The 25,220-nt window shown below is 45.7% G+C and overlaps 1 protein-coding gene across 1 annotated transcript in view; it reads right to left on the bottom strand.

Moving 5' to 3' along the window:
- CSF1R (colony stimulating factor 1 receptor) overlaps positions 1 to 25,220 on the bottom strand; it is a 271,842-nt gene that overhangs the window by 31,328 nt on the left and 215,294 nt on the right. The window contains exons 14-16 of the mRNA XM_078653580.1: positions 23,238 to 23,400; positions 7,337 to 7,416; positions 4,814 to 4,932 (exon numbers count right to left, since the gene is read on the bottom strand). Coding sequence (XP_078509706.1) covers positions 4,814 to 4,932; positions 7,337 to 7,416; positions 23,238 to 23,400 — 362 coding nt within the window. The remainder of the gene's footprint in view (positions 1 to 4,813; positions 4,933 to 7,336; positions 7,417 to 23,237; positions 23,401 to 25,220) is intronic.

The following is a 25,220-nucleotide window of genomic DNA, read 5'->3' on the forward strand; positions in this document are numbered from 1 at the left end:
GCCGGACCCCGGGAGCCGGCCGCCTATGTCGGGGGCGATCTCAGGCCACACCAGGGCAACAAGACTTGGGGAGGGGGCAGGAGCCAAGCGCCCCCTCCGAGTCCGCGCCACCACACCGCCCCTCGGGGGCCTCCGTCAAGCGGCTCAGGGAGGCACCGCAGGCAGCGGTTCTTCAGATCAGTGGTCTCACCGGCAAGGCTCCCCTCCGTCAGCAGCGATCGTTGGCGCTGTGGTTGCGGCCGGAGGCCCCGCATAGTCAACGCCCCGGCCTCTCCATCTCGTAGGCCGCAGAGTAGTCGGGGAGAAATCCCGGGAACGGCGGCATGTATTTGGATCGATGTTGCAGCAGGCTGCCATGTAAATAGTTATTTAATAAAACGTTTTATCCTGTTACTTTGCTGGTGTGTTGTATATATTTATGATATTTGCATAGGGTTTGTCGTTATTTTGGGCGGGGTGGGCGGCGGAGCCGAGCTGTCTTGCAGCCATCATGGCGTCGAGCTCGGTTCCTCTCACTAGTTTCATATTTCTCATGAGGGGTTGTTCCTAATGTTTCTATTTTAGCGAGGTCAAAAAGAGATCCCATTAGTGGCCTACTGATTTTGCTTGATTCCTTTTGTTTTTTCTAACGATTTTTCACTATCTGCAAAGACTAAACAGAGTATTGCGACTCTGTGCTTGTTTGTAAATAGAGAATGAACCAAAGAGAAGCAATTCCAAAACAGTAAATGCTTGGATAACAATCAATCAAATGGAGAGGGAAGCAGGCACGACGGATTACAACGGGGGCAAAGGCCTGCGTTACCTACCCTTCACTATCTGCAAAGAGAGAATACTCCTAAAAGAAAAGAGGGGGAGGGGGCAGCGTTCAAAGCACATCAGCGTGCATAAACACGAAAATGTTTTTACCTACCACGTACTTGACATTTTAAAGCTTTTGATATTTGCTAATAAAAAACCATTGAAATTCACTGAAAAAACCATAGGTTATAGACCATATATAGTTAGGAATTAGCATTTACAAAACCTTGAAAATTCACTGAAAAAACCACGGGTATAGACCATATATAGTTAGGAATTAGCATTTACAAAACCTTATTTTACTCACACAAAACCATTGAAATTCCATATATAGTTAGTTGCACTAACTATATATCGCGCACCCGCAATCCACTGCTGATGATGTCACATATTACATCATTCATGACATGGTCAGTGACATCACTGATGACATCACTGATGACATCTCAAATGACATCACTGATGACATCACTGATGACATCTGAAATGACATCACTGATGACAACATCCAGTGACTGTGTGTTTCTGTAAACTTTAAATATGTCTTACATATTGAAGAATGAGTGGATGTATAAGTGTCTGGATGAAGGATTTAGTAGGTGCATGACTGACTGTATGAGTGAGTGATTAAATGTGTCTCACTGAGTGCATGGGTTAGTGATTAAACTGTTTTAATTTGTGCATCATTATGTCTGTTGTTCTGTAAACTGCTGCATGTGTTGATCAGTAGCTATATGACTAACTATATGGGTTATTGATTGGTTGCCCAAGTATTTGTATGGGAGACTGAGTGTGTGTGTGGGTGGCTGGGAGGTGTATGACTCTGTGCATAGATGTGTGAGCAGTTGATTCACTAGATGTATGGGTTCAAAAGTGCATGTGGAAACAGCTGTATGGGCGGTTGACTGTGTGCATGAATGTATTGGTGAGTGAATGGATATCTCAGTTTTACATGTCAAAGTAAGTACATATGTAAAACACAGTACATGTGAGAGTTGACATATATAAATAAATGTGCATAACAGCCAGTGAATGTGTGAGTGGCTGTATGGATCATTGTGAACTTGTATCCGGGATTGTATAAGAGAGTAAATATGTGTTAGTATATGTTTGAATAAGTAAGGTGTGTATAACTGTATATTTGAGAAAATGGAGGTGTGATTGATTCTTTGCATGACTAACTAGGTGTGAGTGTAACTTCATGGATGAGTGACAGTCTGTGAGTGTCTGTTTACACTGAGTGTATCTAAGGTTATATTAGAGTCTGAAGAGGTTCATCGTATCATCACATGAATGATGTCATCAGTGATGTGATCAGTAATGTGACATGAGATGTCATCAGTGATGTCATTTGAGATGTCATCAGTGATGTCATTTCAGATGTCATCAGTGATGTCATTTGAGATGTCATCAGTGATGTCATCAGTGATGTCACTGACCATGTCATGAATGATGTAATATGTGACATCATCAGCAGTGGATTGCGGGTGCGCGATATATAGTTAGTGCAACTAACTATATATGGAATTTCAATGGTTTTGTGTGAGTAAAATAAGGTTTTGTAAATGCTAATTCCTAACTATATATGGTCTATAACCCGTGGTTTTTTCAGTGAATTTTCAAGGTTTTGTAAATGCTAATTCCTAACTATATATGGTCTATAACCTATGGTTTTTTCAGTGAATATATATATATATATATATATATATATACACACACACACACACACACTTGGAAACTACCCCGAGTTCTCTGCTTCTTTTTTTGCATATATATATATATATGTGTGTGTGTATATATATATATATATATATATATATATATATATTATCCTCCAGCTGATTTGAATTGACTAACTTATCTTTTTGCCTCCTCTAATGATTCTTAATTTTAAATACACCTTCATTGTTTGGACTTTGCATCAGGGTTTTCCTGTGTGGCTATTCCTTTGTTTGCCAATGACCCTTGTCCTTTGGAACTCACATGGCCAGATACATCCAATCGTCTCTATTATAAGTAGAAAGTGCCGGCAATCCCCTTGACCAATAAACAGATACTTTTGTCGCCACAAGGAAATTATGGATTTCAAACAGCTCAGTTGGATACCCACCAAGAACTGGAACCTAGCACCCCTCTCAAGGATGATAGGTACAAACACAACCTTCTGGTCCAAACAACATATATAGGGCTCCTCTGCTCTGATTACTGTCTTTTACAGAGATCCCTTGAAATAGGTGGACCTTCCAGAGTGAGTATGTCTAGGACTGCAGAATATCAGGAGACAATTAAGCGGGGTGTGTATAGATTGTTTTTCATCTTATTAAATTATGATTTGGATGATGTATTTGGAAAAGCAAATCTATTTTCCTATTCTCCTTCCTGTCCTGTAAATAAGGCCAAGAACACATCTCTACTCTTCTTTAAGACAATTATGTGGCATTTAGTGACTAAACTGAGGTGCGACTTCTGAAGGCCTTCTTAGCTGCTCCTGGGGTTTCTTTATATGGGTTTGGCACATGCCTCGCAATAGAGACTCTTACGTTAATCTTGGCATTTTGACTAGGTATAGGTACATTTGATGTTCCTCTTGGAAGCAGGAAGAAACATTGGGGTCTATGATGACAATGAAGGCCCTGGATGTATTCGATTCTATGTGTGATGGTGCTGTGCCAATTCAAGTTATATGCTGCTACACAGCTCCTATCACTGACCTATCGTGATCCTAATTGGATTTAGGATGGCTAAAAACCTAGGACAAAATTACGGAAATCTTGAAGCAATTGAAGAGTCACCCTGGAAAAGTGATTTGAAAACTGTGACCTGTATTTCAAGTAGTCAGGTGTGTGAGCTGGGTCACCTGTTAGAGAAATTTGAATTTGCGCCTTTGTCGCTTGTTGCAAAGATTTTTGGTAAGAAGAGAAGGAGCACGCCTGTACTCAACTGCAAACAAAATCTCTGTCTCAATGATAAGAAGTAAGTCTGATTATGGGATATTGTGCTATGGGTGGGTTAACATTTGGGCACAGTGGCCTGACATTGCATAAGAGAACACAATGTGTATGTTTTGCAATAAGGGAATCGAAACCTTAACTCATACGTGGTATTTTGGTGCATGCCTAGATTTTTCCTACATCTGCGAAGTTCCCCATTTTCATGTTGAAAGTTTCCAGTTAACTAGTGCAACGTGTTTCTGCACAGAGTGAATCAATTTAGACCAAAGAGATTATGCTCACGCTAGTTAAACTCAACCAAACTAAAAGATGAATGCAGATACTATTCTGTAAAAGTTTATCTTTTGCACAGCTTTTCCGTATACAGTGGAATTGTGCTCAATACTGTGGGCCTCAATCAGAGTGCATGATGTTTTTAAATCGGGTACAAACAGTGTTATATAAGGATACATGCAACGTAAGCTGTTGCAGAAGCCATGATTTTCATGACGATGTGGCACAGCCAAAAGTTGTCACATTTTGTAAAATTAGCAAAAACCTCGGATTTTTTTTTGCAACTTCACTTACACCAAGCTGTGTGTTTGCCCGACACTGCTGTGTGTACAAGGCTAATGTCTGGGCTTCCTTCCCCTACAGATTGGAGGTCGCCTATCTTTTTAGTAAACTAATGAACAACCATTTGGTGGCATTTGGGGCCATTTTGTATCGTAATTATTAGGTTTTGTAGTGCTTTGAACTGGATTATGGCTTATTTAACTTAAGTTTTAATTCTGCGAATTTGTGAACAGGTTTTGCGTTTTTAAAAGCTATACATACATTATTCAGGGCTATAAAACCTCTAGTAACATGAAGAACGGCTGCTTCTACTGCTGCTGCTGTTGGCACGCCTACTCCTTTCCCTGCCAACTCTGCCATATCTACTACTATTAGTGCTCCATCTACATTCATTACCAATGCTATCCCTAATACTCCTACAACTCTTCCTGCTGCTTCTATTACTGCTGCTACCAATACCCCTAATCTTGCATCTTCGCTTACATTTCTATATTACGAACACTCACGTTCTTGGAGGCCAAGAAGGCCATCCCCTGGGCCACCTGGCTGGAAAAGTGCAACAGGTCGAAGAGCACAAGCGGCTTGGTGTCTTCCTCCTCCTCTTCTACTGCCACCAAAGCACTGTCTGAAAAATGGAATGCAGCAGGTAATCCCCAGTTATTCCAAATTATATCATTAGACTTCAGTAACCACATCAAGCCTGATATTTCACATGTAGCAGTGAATTGATCGTGTGAGGGTCCCCAGTCCCCAGAAGAAGAAGAATCACCCAGTTAAGATAAGCAGGAATCCATTCATCCTCATGCTAAATCGTAGAATGGCTCACCCTGCTACATGCATCCCTACTTATATAGGATACATTACCTCCCCTCCCCCAACAATCTTTTGAGGCCCATCACTTAGTCTCCGAATTCTCACAGTTGTCATCTCGATGTGATCCCATTTTTCAATTAGTAATACAGTAATGACCAGTAACCTATCTACTTTCGTTCCAGTATTACTAAGTTGGTTTGTGGCTTTTTATTTAAGTGTTATAACCTTAACAGGCATTCACATCACATACAACCCCTCAGTGCTCTCACCAGAGGCACTGGCCGCAGGACACCCTGTATTCATTATTCAACTTGCCCCCTGGTCCTGGGTCAGGGAGCAGATTTACCGATGCTGCCTGCTTCCTCACCCAGCGCAGGCAACCCAGAGGACAGTGAATGGTGATGGACAACAGATGTAGCCGTTTTTCTGGTACTGCTCTGGTTGCCATCAGCTGAAAACACTGCGCTGTTACCCACAAGGCTATCTCCCTAGACACGTACCTCAACTTCCTCAGGGGAAGGTGCGGGAACCACACATATCCAGTGTAGGTCACCCACAACAAACTCATGTACGGGGCTGCTGACCCAGATTGAGTCCTCATGTCAGACGATGATCCCCATTCCCCACCATCATCGTCAACACAATCAACAGAACACTCCACCTGGAGAAGGGAAGTCCGTGACGTGTACAACAAAACCATTAGTTGGAGGGTTGTGTATATACCCTGCAGCCAAGGGTTCTCTCTATTCCTGTTCGATATCTCTCAACCTATGAAATCTCCCAGTAAGGATCATGTCAGATGCTTGTTGTGCGTGATGCCCACTAAAATAAAAGACTATCACTTTATGATGGGGGGTGAGAAACATCTCCAGCGTAGGTTAAACCCAGTCGAAAGCATTTAGTGTGTTGAGTGGGTGAAAACGATTCCTAAGTGGGTGATACGTTACAAAGGAGGTTGAGCTGAGGAGTGTGTGTGCAGGGGGAGAGAAAGCACAATGCTGGTTTGCTCTCCAGTAGGCTGCCTCCTCCATTAGATCTAGATGCTAGAAGGAAGTCTGGGAGGTACAATTTCTTCTAGCTTACCCACCAACATCAGATGCTGTACAGCAAAGATTGTGTGTTTTATCACTTCCTTCTCATCAGCAGGAAGGAAGAAAGGGCCCAGAGAGAAAGGTGTCCTCCTCACCTTGGGGATGTGATGGAGGATGAGGGGACGACATAATAGTATTGGGAATGAGCCAAGGACCTCAAAGATGGTTAGATTGTTATTTACACCTAATGCATTTTATGGATGCTCACTACCTTTTTAGACTCTTTGTTTGGATGCTACAATGTCCGCCAGCAGCTCTCTTAGCTTGTGGCTCCTAACATGACTATTCTTTCATCGCTAGCACCTGCCGCCTCTCCCTGAGCTAGGCTACTTCACCATCAGCAACTACGCAGGTGTTCCTTTCTGACAGTTTCCCATATTATGGACATCACACCTTATAACCTTTGATCAGTCTCTCTGGATATAATCGGGGTTCAGGGCCCAACATGCACATCAGCAGGACCAGACCTCTGGATAGAAATGCATTGCGGGGTGGGGATGAGCTCATAGACCAGTGTCATGACTGTGGCTTCTCTTCCCTTTCTTTGCTTGAGTCATAAAGATGTGTTTGCTTGTATTAATTGATTCCTATGTCCTACAGTTCATATACGTATGGCTAATAGTATTGTGTGCTTCCAGGTTTGCTCACATCTCACTCCCCTGCAGATCATTCCTGATTTATGTTCTATTTCCCTGCCAAATAAAACCGTACTGAGCTCCAAAGATGATGTTTACTCACATTACATACATCAGACACCACGTTAGGGATCCATGTATGTTCTCCACTGAAGGTATTTTCCAAAATCCGTTTTCATACCTACTCCCCAACTCAGATCACCCCTGCCTGGGCTAGTCACCCCAGTGAGATTGGTGACTGGGAACTCCTGTTGAATTAGCTGCTTTACCTCCAGTACGAACATTTCTATCACACAGTGTAATTGTAAGTCCCACAATGCATTGCTGTTATTGCTATGCGCTTCATTGCTTCAAAGCTACGTTCATACTATTTAAGTACCAATGTAGGCATCCATCTATCTGAAATATGACTCACAGCCCCACTGATTTGGTAACCCTTTCCCACGCCTCTTCAAACCACGTCCCTGTCCCAGAGTTCCCTTTAACTTACCTCGCTTGGAATTAGAATCTAAACGGGCGGGTCTCATTTCAAGGTAACTTTCACGACACTGGCTGGAAAAGCCGCTGTCACTGTCACAAGAAACAAAGAATATAATATTATCAACTGCAAGGAATGGCTGTACTGTTAGTGTCATAAAAGCTGTGCTCCTAAATAGGGTCGTAGGTTGGGAAGAGAGACGTGGAAAGTGAAGCATTCTGGTATTCATGGAATTCGGGAGATTCTCTAATAGGATAGGTCTTCTGAAGTACTCAGGCAAAGTCCATAAAATGACCTGTCAATCCCACCTCTGTAGCCCAGTTTCCCTGCAGACTGGTACTACAACTGTGTTGATACAATGCTAGGAAAGACAAACTGGTGAGGTTCAATTGCCAGTAATTGGAACATCCCAGAGCCTTTGATAAAAGTGTGGTATTATACCAAAACACTGATGCATTTTTAGGTGTGAGACTCCTTTACCGTGTTTTGAGTGCGTGGCAGTAAACATTCATATAGTGTACTGAACGGTATCTTGGCATTGGTCACCTTATTGCCAGCTGACAATGTGTGAAGAAGATTTAGAAAAAATAAGTCTTTGAGGACTTCCTCTACTTAAGATCATTTGCACTGCTGCCCCGATTCCCTGACAGTGTGTTCCCGAGTTAGGGTCTCCAGTCAAAGAACAGCTGATGTTTGGTGCTTTACTATTGGAATTATTGAATTCCAGTTAAGGAGTGAAGAGTTATTGAGGAAGAGTATTGAGTGACGTTATGGGCAAGAAAAAGAGGTAAGCTGGAGAGAACCATAGGAATGCCACGTAGAGCCTCATCAAGAGTTGGGCAGTAATGGGGCATCCACCAAAATGCATCAGATGCCACGCTACCCATCCCTTTGGCTGTTCCCCCTAATTTAGAAGTAAAAGAACTGCTGAGTTACGCAACTGGCTGTGACATCAAAAACACATTTTCATAGGGCCACAGACCCAACACCAACAGGTTCACCATGCGTAGGAAGTAGTCTTCCATTTAGGTCAGTGGTTCTGACGCTCTCTTTATATCCTGCCCATTACCACCATGCATGGCACATGTGTAATAAAAGGCAGGATATAAACTAGCAATGTTCAATGACAGATGGTGCAGTTGCATTATGACTGCTAACATATGGCCCCATTTGTTTAAGATTTGAACCAGACAAACAGTGACTTACTGAACTGAAGGTGCAGCCAATTAAAGTTAGCGTAATCAAGCCTAGCATTTCCTAGAGTTTTAACTAATTTATGAAAATTGTCAGCAGGGATGAACTGGTGAATATCACAAGAATTTGGAGATAGCCCCTTGTGAGGTCCCACTAATGTCGACCAGCTTGTTGTAACTTGTGTGTCTATTTATCAGCAGGTGTTTGGAATGCCGAAGGTGAATGATCATATCTTAAAATGTGCACGTGCGTGCTAAGGGGAAGCCAGGGCGGAGCTACCGTTGGAAGGACTATTGAGCCCAGGCAAGACCTCTGTACCGGACTCTGTACTTCAGAGCTATCAGGTAAAGAAGATACCAACCTCTACTTGAGTGACTCCTTTTTTTTAAAATGTATTTTAATTTTTACAATTTCTAGTTAAACAACACACATTTTTACATATAGCATAGTAACATTATAATTTTTTCACTTTATCTGAGATGCATCTTCAAAAAATAAAGAGAACAAAAAAGACATGTAAATAACAATCTCTAGTTACAGTCGAATGTAAACTAAAAGAAGCAAAAAAAGAGAATAGAATAAGACAGAGACCAGCCATATCGCTCTCCCCCCCAGGTATTCTCCTTCCATCTCATAATAGGTTCCCATATACGTTTCCCAAGAATTTTGCCTTTTTTCCCTTCCCTGTCATATATCCCTTTTTCTAAATTATATACTGCCAGTAATTTAGCCAACCATAGATGAAATTGGGGGGGTTCTTTATCCAACCATGCAGATGCTACACAGAGTCTTAAAACTGCCATAGCCATGAACAAAAAGTATTGGTACTGCTGCTCGCCCCTGCCTACCCAGAGCATACTCCATACTGGTGTAAGTGTAATTTTGATTCCTAGGGTCTGATCCAAAGAGGATTCAATTGCTTTATGCAGCTGACCAAGCTGAGGACACGTTGCAAACAGATGTATAATATCAGCCGCTGGGCTGTCACACCGGGGGCAGCAAATTCCTGTAGTCCCACCCCACTGCGCTATCCTAGCAGGTGTATGGTACAGAAAATATATTGTTTTGTAATGTTGTGCCTGGAGAGATGCGGACCATAATAAAGTTTGCCCCCTCTGGAGAGAGCTCTGAAAACTTTCCTGGTCCACCTGTAACTTATCTGCCCAATTCTTACCAAATTTTTCCAAATCATCCGTCATGAGCGCAGCCAACTCTGCATAAAATCTCCTAATTGAACAATCTGTCCCTCCCTCAATTACGTCTAAGATCCTGATTTTACCAAATCCAACAGCAACCCCCCGTTTATTTGTAAGATAGCTCCGAACTTGCAGAAATTTAAAAAAACAAATACTAGAAATACCATACATCCGCTGTATATCAGAGAATTGAAAAACACCGTTGACCCCATCAAGTTCTCCTGTTTCCTGACCCCTCGCCCCCCCAATCTGTCATAACCGAATCTGCGAAGATCTCTCTACGAAGAGAGATATTTCCGGCGATTTCAGTGTAAGCACTAAACCTTCCAATCCCCACTTTTTTACAAAGTGATGCCCAAATTTTGTAAGCTGCTTTGAGCATCTTAAACCTAGTTCTTTTAAAATAATTCGGGTCTGAAAACTTCAAAAAACAGTTCTCCGCACTCTCCCCCATAAGTATTGCATATATGTCAGTTGATTCTGTCTTTGTCTGTGGATCTGAAGAATCTCCCCTCATCAGACCACCCATGTAGTGGGTGGCCTTGGACCAGTAATACAATTTAAAATCGGGAACTGCCCATCCTCCTCTATCTCTAGTTAGGGTCAAAAAACGAAGGACCCTCCTGGTCTTTCCTTGTGCCCAAATAAATCTGTTTATGAGGTGCTCAATCGCTGCAAACCACTTAACTTCAAAAATCAAAAGAATTGTCCTGAATAAATAAAGAAATTTGGGCAGAATAATCATCTTGACAACATCAGTGCGTCCTACCAAAACGAGGTGTAGATTATGTATTCGATCAAGGTCAGTCTTAGTTTTTGCCTTTATAGGTCCAATATTTTGTTCTACCATTTTGTCTAAATCTGCCGAAATGTTGATCCGTAGGTAAACTGCGGTTTGTACTACCCGTCCATCCTCACAGATCACCTGGCTGTTCTTAATTATATGTGTCTTGGGGCTGTTCAACGAGTAGCCCGAGATCCTGTTGAAAAGAGTCGCCTCCCTTTCAACTTTCTGGATGGCATTGACCGGGAAGGGAGTCATAATTGGCACATCATCCGCATACGCTAAAGTTTTAAACACTTGTCCCTGAATCCTGATTGGGGGATCCTATCATTTAATTCTAATTTACAGATTAAAGGGTCTATGTACACCACAAATAACAGCGGGGTGCACGGACACCCTTGGCGAGTGCCCTGACCAATAGACACTACAGAGGAGTAGCCTTCGTTAATTCTAAGCCGTGCCGTAGGGGCCTGGTAGAGCGCCTGAATACCCATAATAAACCCTTCACCGATGCGGTACCGCTTTAAAGCTGCCCACAAAAGTCCCAGGAGACCCGGTCGAAAGCTTTTTCTGCATCTAAAAACACACCCGCAATTGGGTCCCCTGAGACTTTTTTTTTTTAAACTTTATTTTGAATTTTTCACAGAGAACCATCTACGGACATTGCAGTAATGTTACACAGTGTAGGCATAGGCAGATCACAATCAAGGTATGAAACATCGGTACATATCTACAAAATCTTAACAAAGCAGGCACATCAATCAATGATGGCAGTATAATTAATTACATGTCATAGCATAGGAAGTTCTCAAGTCTTCGTAACGCAGACCAGAAGAGGTCCCATCAGTGCAGAGGTACACGTTAGATTATAAGGGCAGTCTTTCCAGTTAAGCAAACAGGCGGAGCAGACGGTGAGAAGGTGTACCAGCCGCTGCCAAGGAGCATCTTCCCTTTCGACAACAAGCATGCGGTGGTGTCCCGAACAGAACATTCACCGTAGTATCTATCCTGTGGGTTGTGTGGGATGATGGGCAGGCGACCCCCCTCCCGAGTTGGTATCTGTGCGGGCAAGGTAACCCCGTAATGGAGCCCACACATCACATGGCCTCGAAGTAATCGGTAGTAGTTCGGAATATGTATTCAATTGATCCTGACAATATATTAGATCATTCAGCCAATCTTTAAATTTGGGAGCCCTGCCTCTACCCCATCGACACGCCACCCTCCGTTTGGCCACCAAAAGAGCCAGTGCAATAAACTTACGATGAGCTGCTTGTATGGGCTCCACGTATCCTAATAGTGCCAGAACCGGGGAGCGAGTTATTGTAGTGTGAGTCATCTCAGAAAGCGCAGTTATTACCTGGACCCAGTATTGGTAAATTGCGTCACATGCCCAGGCGAGATGCAAGAAGTCCGCTCCTGGGGCATGACATCTATCACAGTTATCCATTGCTCTTAGTTGAAGTCTACACATACAGGCTGGGGTGTAGTATAATCGATGTATGAATTTATAGTGTATGACTCTATGTCTACTACTAGCTGAAATGCGTTCTGTGTGTTGAAGGCAAAACCCCCACTGCCTGTCAGTGAGGGGGCTATCGAGCTCCTGATCCCATTTTAGCCTAGCAGGTAAAGACGAATAATCCATCTGTGTGTGTACTGCCCTGTAAATGGTCGATACCAATCTATGTGGAGCGTCAGTTTGGAGCAGAGTCTGCAAAGGGGCTAAAACCATCGGTTCCTGTGGAAAGTTAGGTGTAAGTGCTTTGATACCTTGACGGAGCCGTATATAAAGGAACACTTCAAGCAGAGTGGGGTGTATCCCTTCATACAATTGGTCCATGGTGCGAAACGTGCCATCACGGTATAGATCACCCCAGGTTGATATCCGTGTTTTTTGTAATAGTTTGCGGAAACCTGGTTCCTGCATCAAGGGCATGTCTGGGTGGTAGCTTAGTGGCAATAACGGAGCATATAACAACGCCATGTCGAGTTTTTTCATTAATTGAGTCCATGCAGTGACCGTGCTCAGCACTGTCGTGGGTGTTTTGTCCCTGCCAGAAACCACCGCATAGAGAGCGCCTTCTATTGGGATAGGGTGGGCCAACCAGTGTTCAGCGGCAAGTTGGGGCATGTATCTGGGCTGGCGAACCCAGAAATAGGCATAGTGGGCCTGTGCCGCTTGATAATACAACTCAAAGTCCGGTACCCCGAAGCCGCCGTGTGAGTAGGGACGAATCAGAGTGTCCCATTTGAGACCGGCGACTTGCCCCCCATACTAGTTTGATGAGTTCAGAACGGAGCTGGCGAAAGAAGGATCTACCCGGGTAGAAAGGGATATTCAAAAATAGGTACAGTAATTTCGGAAGGATTACCATTTTGATCAGGGAGGCCCTACCCGCCATCGATAGAGGCAAGGTAATCCAACGCGCCACATTATCCATTATGCAATTCATGGTGGTACCATAATTGGCGCGCATAAGCTCGTCCTTGTCCTTTTCTATGTGGATCCCTAGGTATTTAAAATCGCCATCGCTCCATACGAGAGGGAAGTCTAGGTCAAACCGCGCCGTAGAAGTTGTAAGCGGAAAGATGCAGGACTTGCCCCAATTAATTTGGACCCCAGATAATCTGCCGAAGCGGACGAATTCTCTGAGGATGGGATTCAAATTTACGCAGGTTTCCCGGATGTACAAAGTAATATCATCAGCATACATTGAAATTAAAATATGCCGTTGAAAGCATCGTAGCACACTCTCTTTATGATGTTGTCGCAGTTTAGCGGCCAGGGGTTCCGTGGCAATCGCAAAAAGGAGCGGGGAAAGGGGGCATCCCTGTCTGGTCCCCCTGGTTATGGGGAAAGCGTCAGACAGTTTCCCATTAATAAGGACTTTGGCCATAGGGCGATCATACAAGAGTCGAATCCAGGCGATGAAAATTGCTGGAAAGCCCATCCTCTCCAAAACTCGGAACACATAATCCCATTCCAGGGAGTCAAACGCCTTGGTGGCATCAAGAAAGACGGCCGCCATAGGCAGGTCTTCATGCACCGAGTTAAGCACAGAAAAAAAGGTGCGCAAATTATGAGAGGTGGCCCTGCCAGGCACGAATCCAGATTGATCAGGGAGTATCAAATTGGGGAGGAGAAGACTAATGCGAGTAGAAATGAGTTTGGCTAGCACCTTAACATCACAATTCAGCAATGATAGGGGACGGTATGAGTCACAGCTATGTGATGGCTTGCCCGGCTTGAGTAGAGAGGTAATAAGAGCAGTCCTCATCGAGGGTGGTAAATGGCCCACCTCCAGGGCGTCCTCATATACCTCCCGGAGCACAGGGGCCATAAAGTCGATGTAGGTTTTGTAAAATTCTATTGGGATTCCGTCCAGGCCCGTGGCTTTCCCTGACTGCATTCCCATAATTGCGTCTCTCACCTCGTCCAATTCAAACGGCGTGCTGAGAAAGGCCCTCTGGGCATCGCTAAGCCAGCCTAAGGAGACGTCTGCCAAATAATCCTGTAACTGCAGTGCTCCCACTCTAGAGGAGGTATATAGTGTACTGTAGTGGGAAACGAAGGAATTAAGGATTTGTGCCGTGTCACGAACCACCACACCATCCGGGCCCTCTAGTTCTATTATAATGTTGGGCGCACGCATCAATTTGATCGTAGAGGCTAGTGCCTTCCCAGGACGGTCACCCTCACCATAACGGCGAGCAGTCCAGTACTTGCCCCGGAATTTAGATTCTCTCACTGCTTCGGTCGTGTATTCAGAGATCTTTTCTCGAATCGTAAGGAGAGTAGAGTCTGAGGGAGTGATAGCCAATGACGTTTCTAAATCTTTAAGTTCTCTTTCGAGGGTTCGTATTCGAGAGGTAATGCCTTTCAATAACCCTGCCCCTTTAGCAATGCAAATCCCCCTTAATGTTACTTTAAATGCGTCCCAAATCATTTCAACATCGCTCACAGAATCTTTATTCCTCCTGAAAAAATCTAGGCATTCGCCTCTAAGTTCCTCTTGAAATGTGGTGTCTAGTAGTAGCGAGGGGCGCATCCGCCAAGCAGTACAAGGGGGGCCTAGGGTCGCCGAGCGCAGTGTAACCTTCACAGGGGAATGGTCCGAGTAAGTCCTCGGGAGGTGGTGTGCATGATGAAGTGAGGTGTAGAGGTGGGATGTCAAAAATATATAATCAAGCCTGGCCCAGGTGCGCGCCTGTGCGGTAAAGTGAGTGCCTTCCTGCACATCCCCATGGAGCCTTCTCCAGGCGTCCACCAAGTTAAAATCGGTGACTACCGCGCGCAATTCAGCACGTGCCTTGGTATAGTGTTGTGGGGAAGGGTGTGACCTGTCTAATGCGGGGTCAAGCGTCATATTAAAGTCTCCCCCCAAATGAGTTGGTGTGGTCCCGTCTCCACAATGGCCGCCCACAGCTCCGTAAAGTACCCCGGGTCGTCAATGTTAGGTCCGTAGCAGCACACCAGGGTGACCGCCACGTGTCCCAGCCTTCCCCATAGCAGACAGTAGCGTCCCTGAGCATCCATTTTTGAGCCAGCCAGAACAAACGGTGTGCCCCGCTTAACCAGAATCGCCGTACCCCTAGCATAAGTAGAGTAGGAGGAGAATATAGCATTCGCCGCCCATCTGCTGGCAAAGGTGGGAGAGGTGTGCATTCTGAAATGCGTTTCCTGCAGAAAAGCAATGTGTATTGAGTGTCTATCTAAGTAGGACAGAACTTGCCGTCGCTTCCTAGGATCTCCAAGCCCCCTCACATTCCAAGTTAAAATATTAAGGTCAGTATCACCCATCAATAATGTGTGGGTGTATCTCAAATGTCGCCTTCCTCGACAAGTCCCGCTTAAGCGCAACAAAGGAGGGCATGAAATGTACATCAGTTTCCATAAGTAGCCTGTGTGTGTAACCTGCACCGCGAGCTCTAACTCTCGTAGACAACAAAATAAACTAGCCAAATCCACATTCAGTGACATTGCAGTAGGTACTCTGAGTAACATTAGAACAGATAATGTCAACCAAACAGTCCCCCTCCCCCCCCCCCACTTTGCAGAAACCTCAGTAATACGGTTCTAACTATTGGCAAATTATGAAGGATATGCAGTGCATCGCACCCCATTGAATTGTGTGCGGCGCGTCGCCCTGCTTCTGTTAATCTGTGTAGTAACACAGATAGAAATGACACAGATAGTATGGAAAGTCCCACATGCAGGTACATAGCGTAACAACCATCAAGTATCCATCGATGCCTGGTCATATAGCATAAGTAATTAGACACCGAGACGCTACGCGCACAGTGATACATAGATAAATCACAATAGACAATGCACGGCAAAACAGGAACTGACCAGAACCTGCAGCTAAAGGAGACCAGTGTAGACAGTGCAGTAGATAGGTTCCTACAAATACCAAAAACAGCACTAAGATACCAATGTGCCTCAATAGGAGCGCCACCACCCCCCACCCACTGGAGCAACCCTAACTTGCCAGTATCCCCCTCCCTCCCTCCACCCCAAACAATACACAAACTCCCCAACATTTGCATCAGTGGCAATAAGTACAATGGGGTACACCCTTCGGGGTGCGTCCTAGTAGCGCACTGAGCCTCCCCCCACACCTCTCCCCCGTCTCCGTCGTCCATACCAGACAAGGCTCAGGTAGTGGGGGGGGGCATGCCTGGAATACGTTACCACCATCGTCCAGTGCTCATCCGGATATCAACTGTAGTGTGCAGCCATGCTGCAGTGTAGGCCTCACCCGGCCTCACTCCGGCCCGCAAAGCAGTAGTGCAGGATTCATGTAGGCAATGCGTAGTGTCATTCGTCTTCGTTAGCCGAGTGAAAGTCCTCCTGCCTGTCCTCTCTATGACGTCTGGCTTCCGCACGTTCCCGCTTAAGTTGTTTCACAAAATCCTCGACCTGCTGTGGATTAGTAAAGAAGTGTTGTTTCGCTTGGTGTGTCACCCGTAATTTGGCAGGATATAACAGTGCATAGTCGATCTGGAGGTCTCTTAGCTTCTTTTTGACCTCTAAGAATTTACGCCGCTGCTCCTGTACCACAGGTGTAAAGTCCGGATAAATGGAGAAGTTGACCCCATCACAGGAAAGTGTGTGATGGGTGCGGGCTGCCTTCAGTACAGCATCACGATCCCGATAATTTAGGAGGCGGGCAATGATGGGTCGCGGGGGTGCTCCAGTAGAAGGTCGTGGTGCCAGCGATCGGTGCGCCCTCTCGACAATAAAATGTTTGGAGAATACTTCAGGGCCAATTGTGGTAGTCAGTATCTTCTCCACATAGTCCTCCATGCGCCCCGTGTTGGTCGATTCCGGCACACCTATCACGCGTATATTGTTGCGACGGCTTCTGGCTTCCAACTCCTCATTCTTCGCGGCTATGATCCTGAGCACATTGTCCATTCTCGCAATTTGTGTCGTGTGGGTAGCCGTGGTATCATCATTGTCCGATATACGTTGTTCAGTTGCTGTGATGCGCTCTTCATGAACATCCACTTTGTGAACTATGGCGTCCATTCTGGATGACATCCTGTCCACCTTATCGACAATGGTAGCGAAACCCTGTCTCATCTCCTGCATCATCTGTTGGAAGTCGGCTGTACCAGGGAGGGAGTCTGCGTCCGTTTGAGCGGGGATCTGTTAGCTGCCCGTCTCCTGCGCGTTCCGCAGTCCCTTCTTGTTTGCAGCCGAGTCAAACGACAGCTTGGGCTGTCTGTTGTCCGGTTTGCCCATATTGAGTGGTAGGTAGATGCTAGAAGTAGGTGGGAGGACACTCTCGCCGTAGCGGCCCAGATGCAGCCGGAGTTAGTGATGTCACACAAGTATAGCGCCTCCCAAGCCCCCCACGTGCAAGGCAAAAGCCCGACTGTGCAGCGTTTGCAATGTGATTTCAGGTGGCAGGTGAGATCAAGGGATTGTCCGCAAACACATGGAGTAAAGCATATCACTGTTCGCTACTCCATTGCCCAAGCACCTTCAGGCAACGAAAGAAACGGCAGCACTGCATGCAACAGGTTGAGTTAGGGCGCAATCCCCATCAGCAGGCGCCCCACATAACCCACAGGGGAGAAGCCACAGAGCACCACACTGCATCCGGTAGGCAAAAACAGGATATAACACACAGGATGCTTTCACAGTAGTGCTTGTTGCTAATCAGTATATTTATCCCAAGGAGAGTCATTCAGCGTGAGCAATGACGCCTGCAAGGGCGGTGAGCCCAAGGACGCTCACACAGCTGCAAGAGGGCTGTAGTCGCCGCGCTGCACTTCACGAGCACAGGCCCCGGGTTGGGCACAGGGGGGAGGCAGCCCACGTCTCCAAGCACGTTGTAGTATCCCAATCCAGTTAGCGATGTATGGCGCGGCAGCCCCAAGACCAAAGAGCGTAGCAGACACAAGTTCCCTGCAAGCCTCGGCCCCCCGCCGCCACCGCGCCAAAATGTCCGCCTCCTCCGCCGGTCGCTAGTGCCCTATCCAAGCAGCGTCCCCGCTGCGGCGGTTTCAGCAAAGATTTCTGCAGCCTCCGTCTCGCTGTCAGTGCCGGCACTTGCCCAGGGTGTCACCGGCTTGCACACAGGAGTCACTCACGCCGATCTCCACTGGTGGGGTCCCGCCCAAGCCTGCAGTGTGGGGCCCGCCTACCTCGTGTCGCGCCGCGGGCTATCGTAGGTCGCCAAGCCCACCTCTCCCCACAGTCGCTTTGGGCTTCACTCCGGGCAGAACTCACGGCGGTTGTTTCTCCGGCCAGGTACACGCTGGAGGGCTGAAACTTTCGCCGAGGTCGCAGAAGGGTGGTCTCTCACAATCAGCGTGGGATAGATGAGCACCAGTGGTGGAAAGACAGGATAAATAGCGGATAAATATTCCAGGCTGCAGGAGCCTCACATCCGCGCGGCCATTCTGCAAGTGCGCCCTCTAGCGCCCTCCGGGTCCCCTGAGACTTCTGTGGCATCAAATAAAGTTATAACCTTGCGTATATGTTGAGCAGTTCCCCTCCCAGGAATAAAACCATGTTGAGTAGGAGTAACTAGCTGATCTATTCTCTTAATCAACCTTGAAGCCAGACCCTTTGAATAAATCTTAGCATCCGCATTCATTAAGGTAATTGGTCTGTATGACCCTGGTTCCAAGGGTGATTTTCCTTTTTCAGGAATTACAACAATATCAGCGCCTTCCCTTGATCCTGGCACCAATTTTCCTACCTGGGCCTGCAAGATTGTATTTAACAAGTGCAGCTAAATTGCAGTTTGAGTGGTATTATAAAATTCCAAAGGAATTTGGTCTGTCCCTACCGCTTTACCTGAAGGGAGACTACTAATAGCCATCAAGATTTCTTCAAGAGTCAACGGAGCATCTAGAGCTTCTCTATCCTCCTCTACGAGTAGGGGCACAGTAATGTCCCCCAAGTACTGCTGAATCTCTTCTGGGTATCCCGGTTGTTCCTCACTGTACAGCTCAGTGTAAAACTGTTTAAATACCTCCCTTACTTCTTCAACATCAGTAGTTAGTCCCCCCTGACCATCTAGTATTTCCTTAATTTGCCCTAGAGCAGATTTCTGCCCTGTGCGGACCGCTAGGGAATGCCCTACCCGCTCGCTCAATTCGTGACACTATTCCTTATATGTCAGGTACACTGCAGCCGCCTTACTTGCAAAGCCCTCATTTATCTCTGCTTTAATACTCACTATTTTTGAGAGTGCTGTATCCACGGGGATACCATTCTGAATCGCGAGACACAGTTCCCCCTCTGCCTCTGAAGCTGCTTTAACCAGAGCGCTAACTCTGTCTCTTTCTTTCCTTTGTTTATGCATACTGTAGCTTAATGTTTCACCTCGAATGCCAGCTTTGAAGGCATCCCAGGTAAAGCCTGCAGCCGTGCTCCCCCGGTTAATTTGCCAGAAGATATTTATCCAGTTATTCATATATGTAACATAGCCCTCATCCAACAGCAATTTCCTTTCGAACGTCCAAATGCTTGTCCTGCTGTTCAATTCAGCCAATTCAAGTGTTAGGACGAGCGGGTTATGGTCAGAGGTTAAACGGGGAAACTTCTCTATCTTACTTTTAGACAACAGAGAATTAGCTATAAAAAAATAATCAAGTCTTACACAGACCTTGTGTGGGGCAGAGTAAAAAGTAATACCATCACCTGTAGGGTTCAATCGTGTTTATACATCAGCAAGGGCATTATGCTGCGCCAAATTACAAACTGCCCGGCATACTTTCTTCTTCCGTCCTCCGTATATTTGCCCATGCTCTGTGCCCAAGCCCCCCACCCCATTTATATTAAAATCTCCACAAAGAATAATTGGTTTGGGCCAAGAAGCCAACTCTGAGTCTAGAAAATCAAAAATGTCCGGATTATTCTCAGTGGATCCATATATTGAACCCACAGTAACTACCTGATTATTTATTTGACATTTCAGTAGTACCCATCTTCCCCATTGATCTTCCTTTTTTTTAATAACCTTGACATTCCTCTTTTTCGACAAAACAGCCACCCCTCTTGTCCTAGTCCCCTGCCTCAAGTGTGCCAGAAGAGTAAAACCTAGTTGCTCCATTAGATAAGCCCTTGTACCTTCTAAATGTGTCTCCTGAAGACAAAGGAGAACTAGTTGCATTAACCTTAGGGCAGCCGCCACACGTTGCCTTTTCATTTAATTATTCAATCCACATACATTGAAAGAGGCATTTCTAATACTCATTAAATCACATCATAATCTTTTCCGACCAAGTCAGCCACTATTTTATTCTGTCTCTTTTTGCTTTTCAGCAGAGTCTGTTTCTTTACTTTATTAATGCATCTCGTACCCCTAGTTAACTGTCTCAAAATTGGTGCTATACTACACCTAATAAACCAATATAGTGCTGTGTCATACTGAGAAATCCCTCAGACCACCCACACCCCTACTCCCCACCCTCTCCCCCTCCCCTGTACCCCATTAAAACTACCCCCTCCCAGCCTCCCCAACAGGCAAATAGGTTACTCATGACCTATGTGCGACAGCTTTTGAATGCAGCAGCCGCAACTTGCCCTCCTCCCTTGTTTACCTCCCTATGAAGCCCACATTGCCCCCGTCTCCTCCACAATTCAAAAAAAGAAAGAGGTGGGAATCCCCCCACCCTGCCTACCCTCCTTTCTGTTCCTTTAACTCTGCCATATACTGTTGAGCCTTAATTTCTGACGAGAAGATCCTTATGTGCACTTTAACTATAATCTTAAGCCTTGCTGGGTACAATAGGTATGCCTCATGCCCTAAGTTCAGAAGTGGTGCTATCAATTGCCTAAGCCTCCATCTCCTCTCTACCGTGGCATGACAAAAATCAGGGAGAGCAAAAAAGGTGACCCCTTCAAACGTGCGTCTAGCCTCTGGCCTTGCCTTATCCATAATGTCCTGTCTAGCAAGGAAGTTACCAACATATACGAGAATTGCTCTAGGTTTAATAGCTTGTGCAGTCCCATATGTCCTCTTTTGAATCATCGGGGAGCGATGTGCCCTTTGGACTTCGCTCTCCCAACTCCAGGTTGTCACGTCAGGAAACGCTCCCTTAAGCAGATTAATTACATATGATCTGACATCCTGTCCTTCAACTCCCTCCGCCACCCCCAAAAGTCTTATGTTATTTCGCCTTTGGCGATTTTCGAAATCTTCCAATTTCCATTGTACGTCATCAGTAATCTTCTCCTGGGCCTCTTTAAATGCTTGCCATCTGCTGACATCATCTTCCAGCTTCCTGGTCCGTTCCACAACATGAGCAACCCTGTCTGCCATCTCGTCGTATAATTTATTAATTTTCCTCATAGAGCTCTGGATTTTTTTTTCTGCCAGTTTAGCTCTACGGCTCTCTGACCTAGCTTCGGCCAGCATTTGTTTCAAAGTTGTGTATAGCAAATCTAGTGAAGTGGCTTGGGGTGGACTGCCTACTTTATCATCCCCCAGCTTGGAATCCTCTCCAGCGCCCTCTTGATATAGATGCGATGTTGCCGAATAATCCCAACATAGCTTTCTATTTGGAGCATCTACTGATGGACTCCGTGGGGGCCTTGATTTAGACTTTGTTTTTTTTTGTTGCTGAAAGCCTTCATGTCCCGCTGGCACTTTTTGAACTGAAGACCTTGCCGCAGAATCAGAATCTGAGCTAGTAAGCAGGCTTCCATCGCTCAACAAAAATTAGTCTGAGTCCTCATTTAACGAAAAAAAGCACTCTCCATCCGGGGTACCGGGGACCCCCTGTCTTGAACTGAGCTGTGCACTAGAGGTGCTTCCCCTTCTTTTCCAACCACCCCCGCATCTCCGTATTTCTTTTTACCTCCTTGATCACTGCTCAGTAAGTTCTCTGCACCCCCTACAGCCCCTCCGATAGAGCTCCCTGGGCCCTGCTCATACCTCGCGCTATTGTCTTTACTTTCGCTACTCTGGGCCTAACCGCGGTAGCTTTTTCATTGTCAGTAACCTGTGCAGCCTAGGCCTGCGAATTCTTTAGGGTCTGTACATCGTCGATCGCCTCGATAGCCTCCTCTGCACTAACTGCGGCGTCCTGTCTCTCGCCGAGGAGTTTGTGCCGATGCTCACGTTCTCGTTGCCCAGCAACCGTGTTTCCGGCGTCTTCTGGCAGAGATGCCTCAAACCCCGCCGCTGCTGGATCCGCTGTGACCTCTGGTGCTCTTACGGAAAAATACTCCTTCAAAGTCAATTGTCGGAGTGCTGGGTCCTTGGGTTATTTAGCTTTAGCAGCGTTATTGAGGTTAATACTGACTTTCCCGGAATCATCGTTCGTGTCCTTCCCAGCAGTACGTGACTCAGATCCGCCGCCTTTGCCTCGTGAACCCTCCGGCTTCTTTGTTAGCGCTCTCCGCTGCTGTGCTGAGGTGCGTGTACTTGAAATTGCTGACATCTCCTTACTGCCAGCCGTTAGGTGAAGACCCTTCTGGGCCTCAGGATCCTTCTGCTGCTTAGGCCCTTTAGGTTTCATAGTGCTGCTGCCTCTGAGTCGACGCTGCTGTCGTGGAAAAAAGTTTTGGAGTCGGCCCTCCAAAGCTGTCTTCAACCGATAAAGCCAACAAAATGGAGCACACTCCAGAACGCAGGTATTGAGCAGGTAAGAAACCTCAATCATATCAGTATTCCTGTTGGCAGTTTTTTTCCTTGGGAGGAGGGAGAGTATGCTGCGACTACCCGCTTCACACAGTCAGCGGCCATCTTGCATCGCACTACTTGAGTGACTCCTAATTCTTGTGCGAAGGACCTCCCTCTAGTCAATGCAGAGCTGTAAAAGTGGTTTGTAATGTGGGTGAATCAAGCACAGTGAGTGAGCCTTCAGAAGCCTGCATTAGACAATAATCTGTAAACACAAAGGGCCCCTCACTTCAAACACCAGTGTCCTGTCTGTTAAGACCCACTTGCCGATAGCAGGCCCTACATCCAGCCCTGTCCCATGTAAAAGACAAACCTGCATCCCTGTGGGTGTCTTTTGTATCCTATGACAATCTTCACCTGTTAAAGGAACTCTGGTGCAGACCCAGAGTACTTAAACCCTATACTACTGACCCCTACTCTACCAACTAGTCATATACACAAATGTAATTACAAACATATGTAATGAGGAGAAACGTGTTGGAGTAGTGAAACTAGAAAGCAGTGAGACACTCAGAAGAAGGTGGGGGGGGATATTCTTTAACGTATTTGGTTAACAAGGTTACGGGTTACCAGATGGTTACCTTCGGGTGTACTTCTTGTCCACACAGATATTCTTGTAAGTGACACTCCCATCTAGGAGAGTTTCTGTGATGGGGTCTTTGATGATAAAAGAATCCACCTTTTTCCGAAGGAAGTTCAGCAGGTCTCCATGTTCGCAATATTCTGTTATCACCAAGATAGGGCCTGGAGGGAAGGCAGTGGGCATGATTAGCATCACCAGGCAAGTATGTTGTTATTTTTTTTACCACTTTATTTGTATTTTTCAATATACATAAAATCTTGAAACTCTTCAGTACAACAAGTTTTAAGGAAGGGGGAGTTTACAATGGAGCTTAAAATAAAAAAAGGAAAAATGTAATGAGCAACCAGGTTGGGAGCACACCACAATGTGAGGCATGGCTTTGTTAAGGAAATAGAGGACACATCAGCTGATAGAATTAGATTTGCTCAGAGTTAACAGTGACAACTGGTTGTGAAGTTACAGTACAAAACAGTCATCCTCGAGCAACCGTCGTTGTCAGAGATGTCAGTGCCCAGATTCTTCTCCCATTGTGCGATGTATGAGAGTTTGGAGTGTGGTCCAAGCTGTGTAATGTATTTATATTGCACAGAGGTACCCTTCCTACACACATAGGTTCTGATGAGGGACTCCAGGTGAATATCATCTCTACTTATCTGTTGTCAGTGTTGGCTTCCTCCTACCCAATGGATCGCTTGCGTGTGAGGACACTTATCTGATCTAGTTATGGCCCATTGGTTTATCAGGGTTTCCCAAGATAAAAGATCACCACCTTTGAAGACATCTTTAAGCCGAGGGGATTTACCCACATTCAAGGTTGCTAAGTGAGGGTAGAAGATCCCAGGAGTGAAATCCGGGTTGTGGATGATTAAAGGTGTGAGCGGAAAGGGATATTTATGAAAGGTCTTTTTGCGTATCAAGGAGTTCCAGTGATCAAGTAACATTGCTGTATTCAGGAGAATGGCTTGTTTATCTTGGGTTCGATTGGGTGGGATCCAAGGATGTATTTGAGGGGAATGTTGGAGAACGCTTGTTCTAACGCTACCCATGGTTTGCTCTCTGGATTAATTCCAGTCTAAAACTGGTCTTATCTGGGCTGCTTGACTATAGGTGAATACATCAGGAATCCCAGTCCCACTTCGTCTATCAGGCAGAAAATTGTTGAGCATGCTACTCTGGCCGATTTACCACACCAAACAAAGTCTAGCATTTTCCAGTGCATATGTAGCTGAGTTAGTTTGGGGCTAGTCAGGGGCAATGTTGGTAGTACATACAGTAAACAAGGCATGAAGTTCACTTTCAAGTAATTTAGACGTCCCAGCCAGGAAATATCCAATTTACCCCAATGCTAAAGGTCTTTGAATGGGGTTTGCAGGAGGGGAAGAGTATTGCTATTGTACAGTGATCAAGTTGGTGCTGGAAGGTGGAAAACAGGATTTTTGACGGAAGATACCACCCAAAAAAACCCTGCTGTTTGTATTTTGTCTCTCATCTCTAGTTAGGGTCCTGCCCCTCCCAGACCTTGGGATTTAAAGTAATTTATTTTGAAGCCTCAGGCAGTCTAGTTCTGCCAGTAGAGCCAGGAGTGAGCATTCAAGGTTGGTTATGAAACAAAGTATGTTGTCACAAATAGCATTAACTTATGTTCAGTCTCCCCCATTCTTTGAAATTCATGTGAATGAAGGTTTGCATTTAAGGGCCCAATTAGGCCCTATCCAATCAATCGGGTCAAAGGGCTTCAATGCATCAAGCGAGAGAAGGACCATCAGAAATGTAAGTCTCTCAACCACCTCCATCAAAGTGAGTGCAAGCTGGGTATTTATTTAATGTAGAGAAGCTTTTTAGCTGCATCCTTCATCTCTAACTGTTTTAGCTTGCCAAGATCCAATGAAGGTCCTCTAATGTGGCATTGGAACCATTCTGCTTGTGGCAGGTTCCCACTTGTGGTAGTCTGTCCTAAATGCCCCCACCCCTATTTTGTTTG

The sequence above is a fragment of the Lissotriton helveticus genome, chromosome 7 (genome assembly GCF_964261635.1).
Source record: "Lissotriton helveticus chromosome 7, aLisHel1.1, whole genome shotgun sequence".
Taxonomy (NCBI): domain Eukaryota; kingdom Metazoa; phylum Chordata; class Amphibia; order Caudata; family Salamandridae; genus Lissotriton; species Lissotriton helveticus.